Source organism: Malus domestica, chromosome 02, assembly GCF_042453785.1.
Source record: "Malus domestica chromosome 02, GDT2T_hap1".
NCBI classification, from domain to species: Eukaryota; Viridiplantae; Streptophyta; class Magnoliopsida; order Rosales; family Rosaceae; genus Malus; species Malus domestica.
The window spans coordinates 12100691-12125510 of NC_091662.1; the positions used below are offsets into that span (position 1 = coordinate 12100691).

Here is a 24820-nt window from a genome sequence, read left to right on the forward strand (position 1 = left end):
GGTAGATTCAGGATTTGAACTTGACGATCTCAGTGTTGGAGTTCCAATTTTTTTAGATGGAAAAAGCGCGTGAAGCACGCAAAAATTTTCAATTTGTTTATTGAGACATTTCATTGAACACTTTGTGTGCTTATTGCCGTCGTACGAGCCATTTGCACACATGTCAACATATATCGACCCTTATCGAAGCAATTTGTTAAGTGATACCGAGAGTATCTGTCGGAGTTATTTTGATGTAAATGTCGAGTGTTGCAGGTATATATATGCCTAGTAGGCATTACATCAAACACTTGATGTACACAAAATGGTCTCGTATCAAACATTCAAAAGGTCCTTGGAGGACCTTCATAGGTGTGTTTCCCGGCTTCTAGATGGTCCTAAGACCACCTTGATCCCTATGTGGATCCACCCTTAGTTATGTGATAGTATTATTCTACTTAAATTATTATACATATATTGTTGCTTTTAAAAATGTAACATATCAATTATATCGTCCACAATTTATTCATATTATAAAAAACTGTAATGATATGACCGGTTTTTCCGATGTAATCCTTAAACTTATTAAAACCATGACAGGCCTATACTAATTAGCTTTTGCTAAGTGCCTTGCATGGTTCAGGAAGATACATTTAGTTACTTTCCATTATTGTAGGCTGAGCCAGCAAGTATCTAAGCCCTCAAAGATTTAATCATGCTTCTTTCTCTAAGCTTTTTCAAAGTGAGATAAGTAAAGGTGCGTGCTAGTGTTAGTATGAGCTTTCGTGGGTCCTCGGAAGAGTTTGGGGGGACAATACTTTGGAGCTTTAACGCCAACAGTTTGACACTTTGACTTCTTTGTCGTTTTACGCTGAGAAGAATTCAGAAGTCCCTCCGATTCCCATATGATATGAGTTTGGTATGGAAAGACTTTAGAATTATGTAGAGGGAAGAACAAATAATTTTTTCTTAGTCACGGTTTAACAGTTCCTTATTTAATTACAATTTTATACAAGATGGTAATTAAATGTATAAGTAACTGATGAGTAGAAATAATCAATGAAGGAATTGTAGGTGACTTTGAGGGGATTGTATCTAGAATCGAAACTTTAATCCCAAGATGCTTTGAAAAAGATGTTTAATTAGTTTATTGAAATGGTAAAACGGACCAGAACTCTTTCTGAATTTAGACTATAAGTGGTATTAAAACTGTATTTGGAACATGCATGAATGGATCATTACACTACCATAAAATATTGTTCGCCCGACAAAATTTGATCCGATGAACCATATTTCGTCAGATAAAGTAAGTTTACCCGACGAAAATTTCCGTTGATCGGGCAAAGATGGTCAACATATATGGTTTTTCCAAAGGCTTTGTGCGACAAAATAATTTTGTTGGGCAAGAACACTTTGTCGGGTAACATTTTGGCACCAAGAGAAAAAATGGCACGTATTTTGTAAATTATTTTAAGATGAAATTTTTAACTTGTAAAGTAAATTAACTTTTAACATAGATAATGCGAATGCATTACAAGCTAAAAAATGGACATATGGCATAAAATAAAAGACAACAAGAGAACAAAACTACTACAAGTGAAATTCATTGCATAGAAGAATTTAGGGTAAAAGACTGTTTACTACTCTCAAGTTTCATGGTTTTCAACATTTAGTACATCAATTTTTTTTCATCCCAGAGTCATACCTAAAGTGTAAATTTTGGGACAGTCTCATACATCCGTTAGTCAAACTGTTAAGTCTCCCGTTAACTGTGACGTGGCGCCCATGTGGACAATGATTGGGCGCCACGTGTCATTAAAAATATAATAAACTATTAAAATAAATAATTAATTAAAAGTAAAAAAAAAAAAATCCCCAGATCCCTTTGTCTTCCCCACCCCGACTGTCACATCCCGGCCCGGGGCGGACCACTTCCCGGGCCCACTCCACCATCATAGCACGATATTGTCCGCTTTGGGCCCCGACCACGCCCTCACGGTTTTGTTTCTAGGAACTCACACGAGAACTTCCCAGTAGGTCACCCATCATGGGAGTGCTCTCGTGCGCTACTCGCTTAACTTCAGAGTTCCGATGGAACCCGAAGCCAGTGAGCTCCCAAAAAGCCTCATGCTAGGTAGGGATGGGAATATACATTTAAGGATCACTCCCCTGGGCGATGTGGGATGTCACACCGACCCCCCTCCCTTCTCCATCTGCACATCCATCCTTCCCTCATCCCCTCCGCCCCCTTCATCCCATCCACCCCCTTCATCTTCTCCATCCGAGCACCTCCATCACCCACCCCTTGCCTACCCGAGCCACCCTTTCTCCATCCACTCCTCCCTCTGGCACTTGCTGCAACCCCCACCCTCTCTTCTCTCCTCTGCAACCACCCACTCTCCCTCCCTCTCTTCTCTCCTCTACAACCCACACCAACCACCCTCCCTCCCTCCCGTCCTCTCTCTCTGATTTCCTCACCGGAGCTCCGCCCTCCCTACGCCACCCTCTCTTTTTCTCTCTCTCTACAATTTGAATTTTTGGATTTGGATTGATTGATTAATTGATTGGTTGTTTGATTGAGATTTGGTTGGTTGGTTGTTGTTCTTGAATCTCTGCAGCTAGGCGAGATTTCTGTGGAAGAGAGGGTCGCCGTGCTTCCATCCGAGGACAAGGGACTTGTCAGGTTCCTAGATCTCGACGGAATGGATGGCTGAGTTCTTGGATGTGCAAAGGGAGTGGACGGGACTAGGCCTATGCAGAGGGAACGGGAGAAAAAACGAAAGGGAATCTGGGGAGAAGGGGGAGGGGAAGGATGGATGTGTAGAGGGAGAAGGGATGGGGGGTCGGGGTGGGGAAGACAATGGGGATCTGGGGTTTTTTATTTTTTTATTTTTTTTATTTTTTTACTTTCATTTTATTAATTATTTTTAAATTTTTAATGACACGTGACACCCAATCATTGTCCACGTGGGTGCCACATCATCATTTAACAGCAAAGTTAACAGTTTGACTAACGGATGTATGAGACTGTCCCAAAATTAACACTTTAGGTATGACTCTGGGATGAAAAAAAATTGATGTACTAAATGTTGAAAACCATGAAACTTGAGGGTAGTAAACAGTCTTTTGCCCAAGAATTTAATATCACACATGGATTCTTTTTGTGTACATGTGCATTTTTCATTTTCAAGTACATGTGCATTATTCATTTTAAAAAAACGAGACTTTCCTTTCTCAAGAATTATATCATTATTCATTTCTGTTGAATATAAGTTCTACATCGGAGAATTAAGAAAATAAGATGCAAGATATAAGGGGTCATTTTGGTTTCACATCCTTGTCATACAATATATAAGTATATGGTTCCACTTCTAATAACATCAAGGTCCTTTGTAATAAAACTCAACACCGAAAAATACATGGTTAAGTTGGGACAATATCACTGTAGCTGAGAGTGGATGAGTGGCCCGTCTCTTTGAACATCTGACAGGTTGAACCAAATTTGAAAACAAACGCTCTTAATCACTTAATGTAAGCTCCATGAAACTACAAATACATATTACATACGTTGTTGATCATAAGTGAGATCCACAATCAAGCATAAAAATAAGTTACCACCAATAACCTAAACTTTCAACAAGCTAGCCAACCGCACACTTCACTGTTATGGGATCCTTCTAAAAATACACCTAACATGGGTTGATTGCTTTTGCATGGCCTGGAGAGAGTCCAGAAGTGAGCTAATTACTAAAAAGCAGAATTAGACAGCGAATCAAACAAAGAAATGTACAGAAAACTCAAAAAAGCAATTGTATGCAAATAAAGACTTGAGCAAGAAGCTTCAAAGAGATTAAAAGCCTCCCTCCGAACCCTCGTCATCCCTCTAATGTCATGTATGACATTTCCACACAAACGCTACTACTTTACCTTATTATATTCCATTGCCATCCCACTACCACCACCATGCACACACGCAAAGATAAAAAGACTTCAATCATCGCCACCAAAAGCCCCCCTTACCCCTCCCTTCACATTTCCTCTTCCTCTCAACCAAATCACAGCTTTCTAAATAAGCCAGTCATAAAAGAGGGGCTTTCTAAATAAGCCATGAGAGTGCCTGTTTCTTCCCCACACAGCAACAACAACAACCAATCTCCCAAGCACAGCACCCAGACTAATAACCAAAGTGTCAACTTTCACCTAGGTATTTCGAACTTGGGGGGCTACGAGCCCACCTCGGTTCTCGACCTCCGCCACAGCCCCAGCCCTGTCTCCGCCGAGAAACCCTCCAAAATTTTGGCAATCTCCGACGTGCTGTCCCACTCGAACCATGACCCTGTGGAGTGGGAGGAGCAAGTGGACTGGGACTCAATCATGAAAGACTTAGGGTTGCACGACGACAACGTCCCGAACCTCAAGAATTCAATCCCGCAATTGAATTCAAACGATCCTCAGATTTCGGAGTACCTGCATCCTCAACCGTTCGATCCCACCCAGCTCGTCCACTCCGATTACAGCATCAATCTCTCCGAAGTGTACTCCTCCCAGAATTGTTACGACCATGCGATCAACGACTTCCATCAATCGGGCAACTGGAACGTAGGGGTTGATTTCATAGAGGAATTAATCCGCGCCGCGGACTGTTTCGACTCGGACGAGTTGCAACTCGCTCAGGTGATCCTAGACCGTTTGAACAACAGGATGCGATCCTCCTCCCCGTCGAAACCCGTCGGAAAGCCACTCCAGCGCGCCGCGGTTTATTTCAAGGACGCTCTTCAATCCCTCCTCAATGGCTCTGATACGGCGGCGCGCGAGTTCTCTTCCTCGTCCGACATCGTCCATACAATCCGCGCCTACAAGAGCTTTTCCGGAATTTCGCCGGTCCCGATGTTCTCTCACTTCACAACAAACCAGGCCCTGCTCGAAGCCCTCAACGGATCAGCCTTCATCCACGTCATCGACTTTGACATCGGCCTGGGCGGCCAGTACGCTTCCCTAATGAAAGAGCTCGCCGAGAAAGCTGACGTGGCGAGCCGAAATAAAGGCAACCAGGTCCCACCGGTGCTCCGCATCACCGCCGTCGTGCCAGAGGAGTACGCCGTCGAGACCCGGCTGATTCGGGAGAACCTGTCCCAGTTCGCTCAGGAGCTCAAGATTAGGTTCCAGGTCGAGTTCGTCCCCGTCCGTATGTTCGAGATGATGTCGTTCAAGGCCGTCAAGTTCATGGACGGGGAGAAGACTGCGGTTCTTCTGTCGCCGTACATCCTCCGCCGCCTCTGCTCCCAGAACAACATCTCCGGTTTTCTCGGCGACATGCGCCGCGTGTCGCCAAGCGTCGTGGTGTTCGTCGACGGGGAAGGGATGGGAGATTCTGGAACAACTTCCTTCCGAAAGAACTTCGTCTCCGGCCTTGAGTTCTTCTCAATCATGCTGGAGTCGCTGGACGCATCCGTGGCAGCTTCCAGCGACGTGGTGAAGAAGATTGAAACGTTTCTGCTGCTGCCGAAGATTCAGGCAGCGGTGGAGGCGGCAGGTAGGCGGATTCCGCCATGGCGGGAAGTGTTTCAGGGGGCGGGGATGAGGGCAATGGAGCTGAGCCAGTTTGCTGACTTTCAGGCCCAGTGCCTGTTGGGGAAGGTCCAGGTCAGGGGATTTCACGTGGCGAAACGGCAGGCCGAGTTGGTGCTTTGCTGGCACGACAGGGCCCTGGTTGCCACGTCGGCATGGAGGTGTAATTAGGAGGAGCTAATTAGCATTAGCAGCTAGCTAGAAGACTAGCTAATAATTAAGCAGTTTTCTTCTCTTTTAATTACTCTTAACTATTGGGGATTGGGGTGTAATTATGTGTTTAAGTGTTAAGGTAATGATCCCGACCAATTTGTTTTGTTGGGTTTGGGACTAGTTGTTTTTTTCTTTTTTCTTTTGGTGTATGTTTTTTTTTTATGGTCAATCTTTTGGTGTATGTTTGGTTCCCGTTGTAACTTTTTTTTGCTTGTTTTGGAAGAAACATAAGAGGGAAGCTAAGCAAACTATTGGCAATGTCCCAACACTCAAATTATGAATCAATGGATTATGGATCTCATTTCCTCGTACATAATTTATTTTCTTATTGTCCTTTTTTACTTAGAGTTTAATTTCTCTTTGCATATATTAACTAAAGCATAGTTGGTTATCAGCCTTCTCCCCACATTTGGAAATTGTCTCCCTTCCTTGTTTTCCCTACAACAATAAGCTCTTTAACGAGTAACAGCCTCTTCTCCAATTGTAAGTGAGTATTCAAGTTCAACTTATTGTATGATGTTGGGGGATTTTAAGTCGAGCTGGACTTGGGCTTTGGTGGATATTCTTTTAGTTCCTCTGGTTTGTTTACGTACCAAGTTCCGGAATAACTCGAAAGAATTAGCGTGTCTTTGGAAGTATCCTGGTTGGATTCATGACTCAAAGATAACATGATTTAAGCAAATAATGGGAAGTGAGGTGTGGTGCTGAAGTTAGAAGTTGACCAAGTTTAGCGTGAGAGAAAACTTGTGAATGGTTGCATGGTTTTGAAGGATGAATAATATGAGATTCCTAAGGTTTGAGGATGCCTACATTAACTTAGGAAATTCAAGGAAACCTAGAGGAACCCTTAGAACCCTAGAAAGAAGATTTCCTTGAGGATCCAAGACTACATGCGCTTAGAGAAGAATCTCCCTGCTTGGTGTGATGCAACCTTCAATCCTCTCCCTTTTCTCTCTCTTTCTGTTGTGTTATGTTATGATATCCTTTACGTTGTGACTCCTACACCTTTTATAGGTGGATGCTAGCTTTCCTGGGTTTCTCCTAGGGAATCCCTTGGTTTTCCTGTTTCTTCTTGCTTTGGCTAAGTCTTCCTCTCTCTTTTCCTCAGCGCAGCTATAACTTTCCTTCTGAGCATAACATTGATGGACGTCGTCGGTCCCATGAAGCCTGCATCGCGCGCCTGGTTCAGAGTGCCTTCTTCCTTGGTTAGCCTTCCACATGCACTGCTTCCGGCAACACACCCATTTGTTTTTCTTCATCGTTCCTTTGAGTGAGCTAAGAAAGGAAATACCCTTTCTCTCTTCATTAATGGATGCCCTGCTCTCACATAAACCTGATACTTTGGATTCTAGTTTCTTCCTAACTGGATTAGTTGGTTTGCTAAGGGAAAAAGGATTTTGGTTTGTTCTCTCCTAGACTTACCTGCGTGACTCAAACTCATCTCTAGAGCATTGTTTTATAAAAAAAATGTAATTTTCTCACTCGTGTGGTTTGGCCCTATCCAAGATAAGAATACACATTTTAGGCTTATACGGTCCCTATCATTTAACTAGAATTGACAACTCACTATATTTAAGGACATGATTAAAAAAATTGAAAATAAATGATAAATTACTCATCAAGGAAACTTATTCACTTCAATTCTCCTAAAATAAGAGGATTAGAAGAGGTGAACTTCCTTCATGCCTAATCCAATCAAAATAAAAAAATCGTTCACCTTCATCTTCAATATATCTTAAGAGAATTGTTATTAACACTCTAAAAATCTCATTCTACACTCCTCACAAGTGTGTTTTTCTTTCTAATTATAAAAAGTTTGGAGTGCAAAATAAGATTTTTGAAATGTCAATAACAATTCCTTACCTTAAATATAGTTAGTTTTTATCAATTCCAATCGAATGATAATAAACAAACTAGACCGTTTAGTGTTATAATTGAATGCAAATTGTGAATTATCCTGTTAGTTAGAGCTTCTATTTCAACCTACTGTGTCTCGGGTTCAGACTTTTTTCGACTTTGACTCTATAATTGGGCCGGTTAACGGTTGGGCCGGTTTTCTTTGAAAAATTCACTCAACTTTTCCATTTCTATCAACTACACATCTCGTGAAACGTAATTAACGGTTAGGAGGTTTCCCTGCGCGCTTTTGCTCTGCTCTGCTCAGAAATGGCTCTTCTCGGATCCAACATCACCAGCGAGGTCCTCCTTCGATTCCATTTTCCTTAACCCTTCACTTACTGTCTGATACATTTATTTTCTCTTTGTTCTCGTTTCCGTTTCGTTTCAACTATTGTAAAAGACTGATCCCCAAATTTTCGAACTCCAATCTGATTTAGGGTTTCTCAATTACTGATAACTTGCGATTAAAATGCTTGTTGAGCAATTTTTGTAATTATTCACTATAAATTATTTAATTTTTTTTTTTTGGAAATTTCAATTTTTGATGTAATTCGTGTGAGTAAAGTACAGGATAATTAATCGTAGGATTAGGAAATTGGATTGTGAAATTCAGTAACTTCGGGAAATTTATGGAAATTTTGTTCATAAATCTTTTTTTGGTCAATAATTTTGTTAATACATCATGAATTTGCTTCTGTGTGTGTATTTATATATCCATGGTTGATGCTTATGATTGTTCACCATTACCCTCATTGTTTTATTTAATATTGGAATTCATTAACTTTTCGATAAATTAAACGCTAAAATTGACGTTTGAGAATATCTGATGCAGGTAGGGTTGAGGTTGCTACTTTGCCCTCTTGGTTCGAACATTGTACTCCGAACTGCATGGTAAGGCATGGTTAATGTGAACTGCATGCTAAGGCATGATGGTCATTTTATTTTCGTTAAACTTGGAATGTGGTTAGTTTATGAAAAGACGTTGAATTTGTGCTCTGGTGTAGTTGTTCTGTGGGGATTGGTATACCAGTATACTGTACATGCAAGGCAATTGAAAGGAAAGATCGTATTGCACAAGAAAAGTGGCTTTTGTATTGGGCAGGTTGGAAATTATTAATTACTTTTATTACTTTCCTTCTTGTACTTTGTACTTGGACGAATTTTCGTCTTATGATTCTTAACTGTATACTATCAAGACTTATGCTTCTTTTTTACCCTATCATGCAAGTAATCTAATTTCACTTCAAATGATTGCAGCTTATGGATCTTTCAGCCTTGTTGAAATATTTTCAGACAAGCTTATTTCATGGTAAGATCCGGATCCTGTTCTTCAGAGTTACCGCATTTGTTAAATAGTTAGGTTCTTTATATATCACAATTGCTACCTTTTACATATGTATATTTGCTCAGAATCCCGTATTGAATTGGGTGTAGTTTCAGGATTACTCTAGATCTCTTTAAATTTGTTACATTGACTGTTTCATTAAATTACTGATGAATAAGGTTGTATGTTTCAACTTTCAACCTCAATTTGTTGGTGACTTGAAAAGCAAAAATACAATGTCAGCATTTTGAACAAAGAATAATAGAAAAAGGGTACCCTATACTCTTCCATATGCTTGCACTTTCCTCTGTCTGTGTTGTGACTATGAAACGATACCATTTTCCAACAAGAGTGTTTCATTAGCATTCAAAGTAGAATGTGTTTTCAACTATAGTTATAATTGAGGATCTATTGGCATAAGGAAACAGTATGTTATTTCGGACAATGTTAAAAGAAAATAAATCACTACTAATTTTTTCATGTACTGAGTTTGATAGATAACCTCATCTTTATTTTTTGTTGTGCCCAGGTGCCCAATGTACTACCATATGAAGTTTGCATTTCTTGTTTGGCTCCAACTTCCTACTGTTGATGTAAGTTCAGTTTTATTCTTCTTTTTGGAGTGTTTGTATCAATACATCAATACATATGGAAGAAGAATTATAAAGACACCTTTCTGTCACAAAATTCAGTTGGTTATAATTGTCTATTTTCTCTTCCCCTCTCTTGCGTTCACTTCTAGTATGTTATTGCAATCATCCTCACATTCAGACTCGTTGTAACATCCTGGGAATTGTTGCATAATATTGAATAATTTCACCTCAAAAATAAAAGTTCGTTGTTTAAATTTGTTTTCATCTTTCTGTTTTGGATTATATTTTTCCTTTGGTAGATCAGGATGTGATTTCACCAATGAAATTTTCTAATCTTAACCATTTTCCCCACCTACCTTACCACGTGGGCTCTTCTCCTTTGATTATTAACAAAATCGTGTTACTTAATTACTGTGCATATGATTGTAAAGCGAAGCTCATTGCTTGTGAGAATTTGCTAATCTATTTTACGAAACATATTTTCTTTGAACTAGGTTGTTTTTACTTTTTTTGGTTGTCATATCAAGTTTACAGGTAGGTCTTGGCTGTCAGACATCAAAGAAAGGATTAGAAGTCGTTTTGAAATTCTATATATTCTTGTTCTTTTCATGATTTTTATCCAATTTTGTTGGAACATCATCTGTTAAAGAAGTTGACAGACGCTTGGACGAAAAGAATTGCATATTCATTTGGATATTTATGGGTGCCTTATCTTATGTTTATAGTTGAATTGTTGAGCTGTGTTCAGAATGCTTTGTAACGTTTCACAGCTGACTGTGGTTATGTGCATACATATGAGATATTGACACAAGGAGAAAATTTTGTTGTAATTAACTACCTGCTTCTTTCTATAAAATGAATTAGCAAGTAATTTTGCCCTTTTTGCATCAGGGAGCGAAGCAGTTGTACACAAGCCATCTACGCCCGTTCTTTCTGAAGCATCAAGCTAGAATTGATCGAGTTTTGGGGCTCACATATGGCGAAGTGGTATTCCCTCTGTCTTTACACAGTATAGATAAATATGAGTTTATTGAATGTTACTTTGGTAAGAACTAAGCAGGACCCCTGAAATTGTTGGTATGGATCCAAATGAACTGCTATGGAAGTGCTCTTTGTTGTTTACACTTTGTGGCTAAAATTCTAAAATGTACACTCATTGAGGTATATTGGTTTCTATATTGCAGCATAAACTCCTAAGTGCACACCAAGCCGAGATCGAGTATGCTAGGGTTATGATCATGAAGATTTTGGGTTCAGGTGAGAATGATTAATCCCGACCTCACACGCCTGAAGTTTAGCTATAGTTTCTCTCCTACATAGTGATTGTATATACTAGAATGATACATTATTAGGTTACAAAGGCTAGTAACTGGTCCCTGTTTTTTAAACTCGCCAGTTCATTTTCGTTGATTACAGTTTGTTGCCCTCCCTTGTTTTTAACAGACCAGCCGCCTAATTCAGATGTACCCCGGCAGAATGCGATTGAAGGCCAGATCAGACCGCCTAATCCAGAGCTACCAGGGCAGAATGTGATTGAAGACCAGACTAGACCAGCACCAGTTTCGGAGTCTGATCACGAGGATTAGTGTTGGTATTAAAAAGAGAATTATTATTGCTTTTCGGATGTATAGTTTTGAAATTCTTTCCGGCGCAATATAGAGATAAAACTACTTCCCTCGAATTAGGTTGTCTAAAATCTTTTGTTTGTCCATTGATTAGTAAAATCTCCGAAGTAGCGGAACATATTTCTAAAGAAAAACAATTTTGGTGTAAATTACTCTTATAGCATGTTATCTGTCGATTAGGCAAATATCAAAAGCTGGTTCATTATTCTCCACTCTGTCAGATGATGTGTAATTCAACATTGTGGACCTTAATGTGAAGAATTTAAAGGTTTCACGCACAATTGTGCGTCCGACTCTTATTAGAGTAAGCAACTATCGGTCTAAACATAACTTTTAAACGATTCATGCTATTTGGACCACCTTTGCTCGTTCAATAAAGGCGGTCCAAATAGCAGCACTCTAAAGTTTCCAAATAAGAGCGCGAACCGGACAATGCCTTCATTCGGGGGCATCACTTTGGATGAGTAGGGAAAGAGGAAAAATGGGGGACAAGAATACAAAGCCACAAATCGATTCGAAGACTACAAATACCAAACGGAGGTCAATCTATTATATACTCTTTCCAATGATACAACAATTTGCATGGTTCCCACTACTCAGAGGATCCAACTCAACAGCTATGTTCATAAATAAACGTTACTGTTACAGATAAAAGGGTTAAAAGTGTTCGAATTAGTAAGGAAAACAAATTCTCTACGCTCAATTCGCGGAACGGTCGTGGCTTTCCGGAGCTCATAAATCTCTGTTACTACAAAGCGAGACTACTATTCCATCTCAGCTGTTTTTGCCCTCACCACCACCAGGCTGCTGCTCAAGGTTTGCTACTAAATCAGGTCCGCACACTCGTGTCAATTCTTCCTGCATAGCAGCACAAACGTACTTTGTCAAAAGATGGACTGCACTCGTGCAACAGATTAGTGAAACATTTCGGGCAACTTGGATTGCTTTTAACGCATCATGCTAGAACTCTAATCAGCAAGGATTCTCTCCCCGATGGATGTCATACAAGTAAAAAAATAAGAACAAAGTGCAAGCGTATAGAAACGGACCTTTATATTAGTATTCTCTGATGTAAGTTTCTCACATTCCTCAGAAAGCCTGTGCAGCTCCTCTCTGAGGCCATGATTCTCATTGCTCAAAACCTCTACCCTTGCTTGTAGCTCTTCACACTCAGCCTGGAAACACATAAGAAACGGAAGAGCGATTTAGACATGAATTATTTTTGTTCAAGTCTAAGCACATGATTATTTAAAACTTATCATCGTCCTGTAGCACAGGATGCATATCCAAAAAGGCAGATAGAACAAGAAATTCCTGTCAACAAGTACAGAAGTACATATGTACCTGCTTCCGTAATCTTGACCTCCTAGCTGACTCCCTATTCGATTGCTTTCTTTTCTGTCTTTTCAGTTCACGTTCGTCCTGTCAAAATCATGAAAATCAATGATGAGCTAAAACAACTACCAAAGTGCATTTTCGATTTTTAAGAGAGATATTTATGAGTCACCATGACTCGGCACCTCCGCAAATTGTAAACGGAATCCAATTTCAAAGTACGAACCAAATTGAATGAACAATAAAATTTAAATGTAATAGTTTTACTAACAAACCATTAAAGTTATTAACAAAAATAATACTTTCATTCAAATACAAACACACACACACCTAGTCAGGTTTTCTCTTGGCAGACAATCTAACATGTTATTTTACTCGACTGTTATCTAGACCATTATTAGGTAGGATCTTGTTTAATTGTGCTTCCAGACTGGCAGTCTTGTGCCAAACTAAAAACGCCGAACGTAACATGCCAAACATATAGACCGATAAAGTTTTGCATGAAAAACGAATAGTAATACTAAATAACAATATAGAACAAAACAGAAAGACACGTACTTGAATCCAATGCTCACCACCAGCTGATGGGGCACCCGACGGATTTCCTCTCACTTTTGCTGCTCCAGCACCAGCAGGGGATGCATTCCATAAGTCCATTCCAATATTCAGATTAGTTCCAGGCATAGAGACAGGCTTCCCAGGCACTGAAGCCTGAATGGCCCCAGTGCTATTCTGTGCATTTGCACCTGAAAAATGAACTGTGAGAAAATCATTTCAGAAAATATAATATAAGCAGGCAGTAGTATGAACAAGATTAATATACCATCGGCAAGCATCTTGTCAAAGCTCCCCTTCTTGTTTGTACCATACTCCTACAGAGAAATTGGGTATGTTATCATTAGAAGGAAAAGAATGCATCATACAAAAAGAATGTTGTTAGGTTAATATGAAACTCTAAAGACGGCATCCAAGTTTTGATGTTTGCAAGCATAAAGTGGCCAATGCTAGTTTTCTACATGGGTTTTGAAAGCTTCCAAACTCTGCTAGCCATTTTTAGGTTAATATGAAACTCTAAAGACGGCATCCGAGTTTTAGATGTTTGCAAGCATAAAGTGGCCAACGCTAGTTTTCTAGATGGGTTTCAAAAGCTTCCAAAATCCGCCTGCCATTTTAAATAGTTACCAATATCATCTATAAGTAATTAGATGTAATGCACATACACACCTGATGGTTAGCATTATCATCACTTCCATCAGAGGAACCCTCGCTACCACTTTCACCACTACATTGCCAAAAATTTACAGTCAGATCAAGGCACAGTGCCGATAGATAAATGTTCTATGGAACACATGTCAAAAGAAGAGAACAATCTAAAAACTTGTCAAAAGCAAGAATCCAAAGCAAAGATCAGCACACCTTTGTGAAGCACCATCATTTCCTGAACCTGAAGTTGCCTTTCCACTCTCCACAGCCTTGCCACCAGCCAAACTTGCATTTCCTGCAGTTCCCTTGGTCTTTTTAGTTGAAGCCCGCTCTTTCCCATCAGAACCCTTCCCTTCCAACTCCGGGGCTGGTTGTGGTGCGCCTGGAGTCTACAGAATAATTGGATAAAAGAAATAAGCTGATTAGGTAGAGATCTTCCTAAATAACAGAGTCCATTTTTATCTATGAAGACGGATGCACATGTAGAGGAATAGCATCATACCGTGACCATACTAGGATGAGCATAAACTCCACCTGGAGGATACATGGCCGGATATGGAACTGGAGTTCCATATGGCGGCATCATAGGATGCTGAAAAATAGTAAACAACAACAAAGAATAAAAACCACCTCTTTCTGGAAAAAGAAGACGCAAACAAAGAGCAACCGCTCCCTAAGAAACATGTATGTCAGTGTATAATCCCAAAGCAAGAGACGTACCTGGGCTCCCCACATATAAGGGTGTGGAGTTGGGGAAGCAACAGTGGAGGCGAAAAAGGGAGGCGGAGTACCACCAGGACCATAATAAGCCTAAACAAGAAAGTTTTCCGTAAGCTATTAAACTCATTTATCAGGATATCAAATATATCTATCTAGCTTACTTAAAAAAAATTACATATTGATCCAGAATGTGTTTTCATCATGAACCTGCATAGAGCTGGACCAATCGGGATACGAAGGTGGTGTTGGTATTTCCTGCACAATCATCAGAAACAGATTAAAAACTCGAACCGCGATAGGATTGAAGACGAGGACAGAGGATGGAACTGAGGGAATTACCTGAGCTGTTGAAGCTTGTTTGGAAGGCTTAGGAGGAGTACCTTCTTCCCCTGTCCCCATTTTTCTATGGGCTCAGCAAATACCCCTTTTTAGTTCTAAATTTACCAGATCACGTTTATTCTTCAAAATAATCTAGGAAGCACCTGATAGACACCATAATTAACGGTCCTCAGATTCACTAATTACATGCTTAAATTTAACAGACACCAAAATTAACAGTCCCCAGACTCACTAATTACATGCTTAACATTTAACATCAACAAAATCACTAATTCAATTAATAAATTACAAATTACTTGCTCAATTGTTGAAAAAATTACATTCGAATTCTCAAGTATTTACCGTTCAGCCGCACAGATTTGAAACTCAAAGCTACAAAATTTACCCAAAAGTGGATTAAATTACACCTACCCTTAATCCAAAATTAAATAATTTTCCCACATCAAAGTTCAAAATTCAAATCAACCATTACAATCAAAAGCTGATGGTAAATCAAATAGCAGCAGCAACAGATTGACTTATGCAAACAACACAGAAATCTATAAAATAAAATAAAAAAAGCTGAGATTTTTTGCACAAATTGTAGAATACAAACACGAAATCGAAAAGCAACTAAGAAGAATCGGGCCCGGAGACGCGTGATTCGAGAGAATCATAAAAGGAGAGAGAAAGAAGAGATAGACAGAGAAAGGCAGACCTGCTTTCATGGCGTTCAGAGAGAGTGAGGTGGAAGTCCAGGTGGAACACCACTTTATTTAAGATCAACGGCTACCAAATTAGGAATCTAGGGTTTTTCGATTTGGAGAGAGAGAGAGAGAGAGAGAGAGAGAGAGAGAGAGAGGAGAGAGAGGGAGGCTGTGTCTCTGTGTGTCCGTTGGCTGCTGGGCTTTCAGTTTGTCGTTGTTTAGTTGGGACGGGGGAGTGACTGGATATGTTGTGTAGGAGGGAGATCCAGTGTGGCGGAGGTGTACCGGAAGAGAAGAAGGGGGTTAGGGTTTGCCGGGGGAGACACGTGCGAGGAAGAGGCGTCCAGCTGTCCACGTTTCACTGGATTAGATCGTGACGGTGCATAAGCCACGATGACTCATCCTGACAACTACCTTTCTTTTTATTATATTAATTAATTAATTAATACTTTATTTTATTAATTTATCTTTTTCTTCCTCCTTGATTGGCGGCCACGTCGACTTAAAAATTGTGAAGTTATTATTTATTTACTTATGAGTTGAAACAAAACAAATAAGATGGCGCCATCCACACAACGTCTTTCATACTCTCTTAATTTCTGACTTACCGAATCGAATGAATTGAAGGAACTGATAAAAAATTAACAAGAGTGTAAGAGAAATAAAAAAAAGTATGAATACCACTCCCTATTTTAAAATGTACCGTGAAGTATTAATTTTTTTTTCAATTTACACTTAAAATTTGAGAAGTAAAAATAAATGTGTGAATAGTAATCTTAACAATATTGAATTTCAAAATGGACCTCATTTTACACTTAAAAATATTCAAATTGTCTCAATTTACGTTTATAGTTGGATTAATTTTTCATTATATTGGCAATAGTGAGCATGATACTCTCATATGGACTAATGTGTAAGTTATATTTGTATTATCTTGACACATGATATAAATTAATATAATTTTAAAACTTTAGGTGCAATGTGAAAAATTTAGAACCACATACCCAAAAGCGGAACGAAGAATTTTTTCTTGCATGGGCTAGTTGAAATTAGCACAAAAGCATATATTCATTATTTTGTTTATATAAAATTGTATAATAATCAACATGAAGTAACAAAAATGAAATATAAACTATTCTCAAATCGTACTCTACTAGACAAATTCAAGGACGATATAAATAATTAAATAAAGAGATTAAGAACATACTAAAGGTGACATTCATTGAAAAATCTCAAAACGAAGTAAGAAAATTGCAGAGATAGGATTTAATGGTCGATTAAAATAAAAAAATCTTTTTCCTTTCCTGAGTACAAATAGGATAAAAGGATGGACAAGGGAGAGAAAACTCATTTATTATTTTTAGTATAAAAAATATTATTTATTACTTATCATATACTAAATAAACATTAAATAAAACTTAGATATGAGGCCAAATTCAATAAGTACAGGAGCCGGGAAATTTCCTTTTTTGTTTGAAAAATTGTTGATACATTTTTGCAATTTCAAGCACGAATTTAAGGTAAAATTACTCACAATTGTCGCCAAACAAACTCGGTTGCCCATGGCCTTTCACAAATTGGTCTATAGGTGCAACAAGACTGAATGGAACGGTACTCCCCCAAGTATTGCCACTTACTTGTGAAGGATAATGTAATGCCATGATTGGCTCTTAAAATAAACATTTGTACCGAACCACTTTTGAATTTATGGCTAGTTTGGTATTATTGTGCTTTGAAAAAAAACTGTTTCTGATGTGCTGTGAGAATAAGCAGCAGAGTGTTTGGTAAACTTTTTTGTAAAAGTGCTTTTGAAAAAAAAAACAGTATTATAGTGTTTGATAAATTTTTATGTAAAACAGATGTGAACAAAAGTTGGTTTTTCAAAGTTGGGTTTTGCAGCTTTGTGTTTTTTGTTTTTTTTCACAAAAAACTGTGAAAAAAAACTGAAGCTGAATGTTTACCAAACATAAAAAAGCTGGCTTTTTTGATAGCCATTTTTTTTCTGAATCACCTCAGTACCAAATTATGACTTAATGAGTTCTACTACTGTATATTAAAATAAAAAAATAAAAAAAAACTTGCACGAATATAAAGATCTTCTATGTACATGAGAACTATCATAGCATATGATTGGAATTGTTCGACTATTAACCTCTCCATTTATTGATGAAAATATGATTATTGCATTGTTAGATCGATATATGTGTTGGTCAACTCGTGTTCGTACATGCACATGACACAATTACAAATTCGTGAACTTGAACGCAATTGATACCATCCGTATACATACAACATAATATGATGATGTAGTGTATTGAATCCATTAATGTTATCACATGTGTTCGGGACTTTCTAATCAAATCCCAATTCTTGGAATGAAAACAATATATTTACAAACGTGTTAGGAGATGCGGTCATAAATTGGTTTCAAACTTGTTATTCACGAGATTTAAACCTAAAATTTTTTTTTTACAAGTAAAAAAAAGAAAAAAAATACCACTATTGTAATACTAAGTGGGGAAATAGAAATCAGATTTTTGGTGCAAAAGCGATTGTAGTTGAAAGGTCCTCAAAAATTTCTTTTAAGGACCCACACGTGATGTTCTATAAGATAACACACTAACTACGAATTCGATTCTCTTATTTCTGTATCTTGTACGATACTCGTTCTTTCAATTTTCGTATCCTCAAAATTTTCTTTTAAGCACCCACACGTGGTGTTCTATAAGATAACACACTAACTACGAATTCGATTCTCTCATTTCTGTATCTTGTAAGATACTCGTTCTTTCAATTTTCGTATCTTTCAAAAAATCTAGACACGCGCAATCACTTGCCTATCTTTTTTACCTACAAAGTTTTTTTTTTTACCCTAAAGTAGCTTTTTACAAAAATTCACAATGATGTGATCGCTTAGTCAACATATTAGATAACACCACTAAGCCGCCCTCTAGTTAAAAAGGGAAACAAAATCCTTATCTGCAACCCTACTTTCCACCCAAAATTTGTACACCAAAAGAAGCTCACATAATTCATCAGAACCAGCAATTCAAGCATCAGAAAAAAAAGAGTCACTGTGACTAATCACGTTAACTTGCACGAAACAATTCATTACTAAAATATGAGTTTGCTTAAGCCGCAGGCCAGCATCCCTTCGTACGATATAAAAAAAATCCAACAGTTTGAGCACAGAACTGAAAGTATGCTAGTGATCAAAGTTCAAAACATAGCTTTGATTTCAGAAGAAATATTCAACTGCGAAAACGAGTACAAACTTTGTTTTTTTTTTGTTTCTTTAAAGTTGTGTATGCGGTTCCTCCCTAGCCTCCAGTCTCTATCTATTTTTATTCGATGGTTCCTAACACGGTGTATCTGTACAGTTGCTTGTAACACAAGTTACAGAACAACAGTTCAGCTCAGGAGCCCTGGCTGTGTCTACCCTAATCTCTAAATCTGTGGTTCTACTCTGTATCCTACAAAACTTGAGCGGATAACCAATCACTCATGCACCGCTACAGGTCGACAGCAAAACAAGAAGAAACTTGATCTGCACTTCTTTCTCCTTTTAGCTTTCTTTTTCTCTTCGGACTTGTCAATCATATGGACTTTGGGAGGCTCTTGTTCCTTCACATTGCTCTCTTGATGTTCAGCTTCCGGCACATTGACTGCTGGAGGTTCCGCCTCAGCTGCACACAGTTGCTTGTGATAGTTGGAAAGATGGCTCGTGATCTCCATGAACTCAGGTCGGATCCTAGGGTCATCTGCCCAACAGGACTCCAATAGTGGGACAAGGTCCTGAGGAATGTCGTCCAGCTCTGGCCGTATTTGCTGAAAGCACAAAGAGAAGTCATCCGCCAACAGTCATTCAACTTCTGAAAATATTTTTTTTATGTACACTCGGTCCATCCCCAGAAAAATCAAACTCTTAACTCAAGAAAATTTCAATAAAAAACGTCAGCTAGCAGATAATGTTGGCAGTCATCTTAAGGCATCTCAAAATAATCAAGCACCGTATAATGGAAGTGAACTAAATCTTAAAAGAGAATACAGATAGGAAAGCGTTCAAGTACTTGCTATAGCTATTGGATAGATTTTCAGGTTTCTGGTTCATCAGTTTCTGTTTGAATGTCATTCATAGGACTTACATTCGCCGATGCATATGCAACCAATATATTAGTCCGTCCAGAGAAAGGAATTCGGTTTACAATCAGTTCCCACAGAACTATTGAAAAGCTGTACACATCTGCCTTGTGGTCATATTCCTTCTTCGTTCCTTTTGGAACTGGTTCTTTGCTGAATAGCTAAGTCAGATAAAAAGAAAAATACAATTAGCTATTTTATGCATATTTTGTTGTTGTTGCAGTATATGCATGAATAACGAGTGAAGAAACACAAAAACTGAAAAAAGTGCACCTCGGGAGCCATCCATCTGTAGGTCCCAGCCTCAGATGTCATGTCCCCGGATATTACCTCCCTTGCGTGGCCAAAGTCAGCCACCTTAATCTTGTTCAGGTCTTCTGTAAGGAGTAGGTTGGCTGGGGAAAAAAATAAGAGTATCTGTTAGAACTAAATTCCTTCGGTAAACGATGTTTAAACCCTATTGTTCAAGAATTAGAACTGAGATGAGTATGCAAAACCAAAAGAAAGCATGATGAATTTACATATGCATTTCTGGCAAATTTTCAAAACTAAAAATGAGTAAATTTTTTTGTGGATCTACGAATGAACTCATTTACAGTTACAAGTAGGACATGTAGCCAATCCAAGCGCCTGATCAATTGGCCCCCTTGTCAAAATAAACTCAAACAACCAGAACAAAAAGGAAAGAACAAGGAAAATGAACAATAACCTGGTTTCAGGTCACGGTGGATGATTCCATTTGCATGCAAGTATTCCATAGCTCGACATACATCTATTGCAAAACTTATTGAACATTTGAGATCAAGTGTTCCGGGGCGCCTCCCCCACAGGTGCTTCTGAAGGTTGCCTCCTCTCAGAAGCTCAGTAAGAATTATCATCGAAGGTTCAAAGCATGCACCTACGAACTGTTTCAGAGCATTGACTTATATGAGCATATGCACTAGGGGCATTGACCATAAAAATATACCCGTCAGGAAAATGAGTACTACAAACTGATATGATCAAGCTTTAATAAGCTACACATACGAATCTAGATACATTTAGAAGGTGAAAGACAGTAAAACTGAAAGATTTAAAAACAAAAATTTATTAACATTTTTTCCTTAAATTTAGCTTTCCAAATTACTGTTATCTCTGTATCCATCATAGTTTTAATTACTTAAGCCAGTTTGCTGAAGCTAACAGGATCACAAAATTGTATACCACTTTAGGAACAGAAGCGCAGTGCTTTCATTTCCCCAGGTCAAGATTTCATCTGACCTGGATATAAATCGACGAAATATAGTTCTTGAAACCAATGGTCAATTTGCATAAGGATATTGCTCACAAATGGGAGAAAATGATTTCCAAGAAATGATGAGTGTAAATATCTATATTAATAACAAATGCAGGCATAAGAAAAAAAAAAGAAAAAATAGAAAAAAAGAGAGGAATGAGCATCATACCTTGACAATATTTTCATGTTTAACTTTTACAAGCAATGAAACTTCCCTCTGGAACTTTTCTTGGCAATCAAGACTAACTTCTGTTGTTTTGGGTGGCCGTATAATTTTTACAGCAACCGGCTTGGATTGGTACCTAGAAACATAATTTCGAAAGCTTCAGCAATCTAAAATCCAGGACATAAAATTCCTCAGTTTCAGCATATAGATTATGACTTATATTCTTACTTAATCAGGACAAATATATATGATCGAATTATTACATTTAGAATTCAAGTAAGATGTTGTCTCATATTAATAAGTTTCACAAAATTGTTTAGTGTAAAAAAAAAAAAAACCCTGCCACAAACACCTACTGCTGCCATTGACCATTAATGTTTTTCATGCACGGCAACAAAGGGATAAAGTTTATGTCAATGACATCTATCTCGGACTGCTGCTTGCCCAGAAATTTAACCTCCAGGTGCAATGAATATGATAACTATTAAATAAACTATGTAAATGAATCTATGATAAGGCCTGGCCAAGTAAAAAAAATCTAAAGATATCCTTCTTTTCCAAACTCTCTTTGATCATCTCCCAGTTTCCACCTGTTGAAAGGACTTGCCCTAAACTCATTGATTCTCTAAAGTCTTTATATCTAAATCCGATACTGTAAAGAATAAACTGATATCGCATCACCAAAGAACAAATATCAGACGATAATTATGTCCGTCCTGTATGTGCCTAAAACAGTTGATTCTTTACTTACTTTTATACCTAAACTTAAAAGTCCAATAGTAATCTGATCTCTGCAACTGATTATTACATCCTTGAAGACCACCAAGCCAACCGATGATAATCTCGTTAAGGGGTAAGCAAATGTTTTTATCCTGAGAGAAGTTCGAATATGAGAAAGAAAAGCACAAAAAAGGATCTATGATTAAACAGTTCCACTGCATATGCTTAGGTGTACCCTAGTAATCAGGTGATCTATGATCCAGAGGGAGGAACAATTTGGATGATCTAAAAGGGGACAATCGAACCAATGGCTTCTAGGTTGTAAGGTCACCGTTAGTTGAATCCACCCTGCCCACCGACCCCCCTCACCACCTCGTCTCCCAATCCCCAGGCTATTGAAACATAAAGAGCACACCTCCAAATTAAAACAGAAGATTATCTGCCATATATAACCAATGGTTTCCCATTTGCAACCTTCCACACGTAATTATGTATCTCCCTATTTAAAGTACGATTGCTAGAGTAATTCATTAAAAATCATCTTACATGACTCATTAGTCGCAACAGAGTGATGATAAATGAATAGACTTCAAATGCAGAATGTCAACATTCCATTTTGGGCATTCAAAATCACGATCAGTCGAATCTACATTAACGAAATTTTTATCCCTCCTAAGCTTAATAATAAATGGACTCTAAAATCCAGAGTGATCACATCCACTTTGGAGCATTTATCAAAAACAGTTAAAACTGATGATCGATGATCTCTCCCAATAACGATTCTCATCAATACTATATACTTTATATGTGTTCTCCTATACACTGATACAAGATCACCTCCAGCAGGAACCCTCCAGTTCAAATTTAATGAAGATTCAAAGGTAACGAAACGTTATAAGACAAATGTACCATGGCAGAAACTTCAACTCAAAAACCCACAATTCCCTTTTGACTCGAAAAGGGTTTATCAATTATGAGAACCACAACTCCAAGATCGGAATATAAGTCAGCACTTGCCACCATAAACCCAAAAATCATCAAAAACCCTCAAAAGGGTTTATCAAAAAACCTCGATTTCGAAACTAACACAACTAAAACACCAAACCGAAACAAAAACACCAACTCAAGCAGCCAAGCCAGCACCAAAAGCACCACAATTAAAATAACATGCAAACAATGTGAGCAACCAAAATCAAGAAGCAAAAAACCCAAGAAAAAAAAAGCACAGAGCAAACAGATACAGAGAAGAAAGTGTTAATGGGAGACCCACAATCCTTCATAAACAATAGCTCCAGGCCCTTCACCGAGCACAGACCCAATCTTGATGCAGCTGGGGTCAATCAGAATGCTGGGGTCGAATTTGAAGGCGAAGCTGGCCTTCCCCGCCGCATCTCCCTTCCTCTCGCCGCCGCTCTCGGCGTTCTCAACAGGGTCCTTCTTGTACAGGTCGATGAACCCGCCTCCCTCTCCCTCCATTGCTGACAACCCCAGTACTACTTCTGCTGCTATATGCATTTTGCACAGAGATAGAGTTAGAGAGAGAAGGCTAGAGAGAGAGAGAGAGGAAGCGATAAAGACAGAGTCCAAGGAAGTGGTTTTTGAGAGAATTAAATTCCAAATTATATAGCCGAAAATTAAAACCGGAAAATCATATAAATGGAAAAATTATGTGTCCATTTAAATGCTGTGCGAGAAATGCGAGGGAAAACTTCGGAAACTTTTGCTGCATTTTTGGGAAATAAATAATTTATTCCTAATTCGAATAATAAATAATAAATAATTAATTTCGGGAGTATGATCCGCTGCGGGTCCGTCGCGCGGGGTTGGGTTTCAGGTTGCCGCGTCGACAAGGAGACGAAATTTGATTGGTCCAGCTCCGGTTCTTACTGTTTTTGGTTTCGTTGGATATGACTTGTGGCAAGTATGTAAATTTCGAGGAATAATGGAAGTATGGGGGTGTGTGCGACAACCGTGATTTAATTTCAGAAATAAGTACATACCGTCATCCATTTTGGCTTTTGGGTAAGGGTACCTGAATGAAAGCTTTGTATGCGATGATGATTATTCTATGGATTGTACGTACGTCGAACGTGTTAATTAAAGTTTTGTATGCGCTGATTTGTACATTGATTATGATTTATACACATGACGACTACGTACGTTAATGTAAGTTTTGTATGCGCCGCCTATTATGTCAGTTTTTGTTTATACGTCGAACGTGAATGAAAGCTTTGTATGCGCTGATTATTATGTCAACTTTGGTTTATATATACGTCGAACGTGAATGAAAGCTTTGTATGCGCCGATTAGTATATCAATTTTGGTTTATATGTACGTCGTACATGAATGAAAGCTCTGTATGTGCCGATATTTTAAATCACAAGTATGTGGAATGAAACTTTGTGTGCCCGAATTATAATACTAATTTTGAGTCCCAAGTATGTAAAGTACATAAATGATTAGATGTTGGGAGAACGAGATTATATATGTTTAGTACATACAATAATTTTCCTATTGAAATAATCAATTTGCTAACTAGGTGATTATTGGTTTTGATTAATATGTTTAGTAGGGAACCAAAATTTGAAAAAAGGTTTAGGCTTTCATGAAGTAGGGCAGTTTTGCTGGAGTACATTCTACTTTGTGAATGAATGACTGGATGTTGTGAGAAAAGCGTTAAATTTAGTTAATTTGAAATCTTTATATATAAAGCCAACAACTCTTTTTAGAATCTCAAGTTTCACCAAAATGTTTTGAACAAAAATGCCCACAAAACAAAAAATTTCAAAAGCAATCCAAAATAATGCATCAAATAATATAAGGGTGTTTGTACCATACTTGACTAATCCCGAAACTATTGAGCACCGGTCAACGTTATACCGTCAAGGACTCAGAAGAGCTTCCCTTCAACCAGGAGGCCAATCACAATGCGACACGTGTCGACATCAGAAGCCAATCACAGCTCGACACGTGTCAACATCAGAAGCCAATCACAACACGACACGTGTCAATGTTAGAACAAAACTAGAAACTC

The 24820-nt window shown here is 38.3% G+C and overlaps 4 protein-coding genes across 12 annotated transcripts; 2 read left to right on the plus strand and 2 right to left on the minus strand.

Moving 5' to 3' along the window:
* The first annotated feature begins 3684 nt into the window (after positions 1–3684).
* On the plus strand, positions 3685–6076 carry LOC103426812 (scarecrow-like protein 15). Its single transcript, XM_070815525.1, has one exon. It carries the CDS (start codon positions 4087–4089, stop codon positions 5716–5718), a length of 1632 nt encoding a protein of 543 aa, XP_070671626.1. The 5' UTR covers positions 3685–4086; the 3' UTR covers positions 5719–6076.
* Positions 6077–7805: 1729 nt separating this feature from the next.
* On the plus strand, positions 7806–11406 carry LOC139192799 (HVA22-like protein k). The gene is made up of 8 exons (XM_070815526.1): positions 7806–7959; positions 8492–8550; positions 8664–8761; positions 8917–8968; positions 9513–9576; positions 10468–10563; positions 10761–10833; positions 11020–11406. Exons 1-8 carry the CDS (start codon positions 7927–7929, stop codon positions 11160–11162), a joined length of 618 nt encoding a protein of 205 aa, XP_070671627.1. The 5' UTR covers positions 7806–7926; the 3' UTR covers positions 11163–11406.
* A 323-nt stretch (positions 11407–11729) lies between these two features.
* LOC103426809 (G-box-binding factor 1-like) lies at positions 11730–15756 on the minus strand. Of its 8 annotated transcripts, none has more exons than XM_070804492.1 (12): positions 15496–15756; positions 14799–14941; positions 14667–14714; positions 14460–14549; positions 14242–14331; positions 13953–14128; positions 13761–13818; positions 13360–13408; positions 13095–13294; positions 12546–12623; positions 12251–12376; positions 11730–12059 (listed from the first exon to the last, which is right to left on the minus strand). In XM_070804492.1, exons 2-12 carry the CDS (start codon positions 14856–14858, stop codon positions 11976–11978), a joined length of 1059 nt encoding a protein of 352 aa, XP_070660593.1. In that variant the 5' UTR covers positions 14859–14941; positions 15496–15756; the 3' UTR covers positions 11730–11975.
* Positions 15757–18696: 2940 nt separating this feature from the next.
* LOC139192789 (serine/threonine-protein kinase STY13-like) lies at positions 18697–23386 on the minus strand. 2 transcript variants are annotated; one of them, XM_070815481.1, is made up of 6 exons: positions 23057–23386; positions 21070–21202; positions 20334–20529; positions 19955–20019; positions 19630–19785; positions 18697–19312 (listed from the first exon to the last, which is right to left on the minus strand). In XM_070815481.1, the coding sequence occupies exons 1-6, from the start codon at positions 23299–23301 to the stop codon at positions 18983–18985; spliced, it is 1125 nt and encodes a 374-aa protein (XP_070671582.1). In that variant the 5' UTR covers positions 23302–23386; the 3' UTR covers positions 18697–18982. The 2 variants fall into 2 exon arrangements, with proteins under 2 accessions (XP_070671582.1, XP_070671581.1); XM_070815480.1 differs by having other exon boundaries at positions 19898–20019; positions 23057–23385.
* Positions 23387–24820: the final 1434 nt, after the last annotated feature.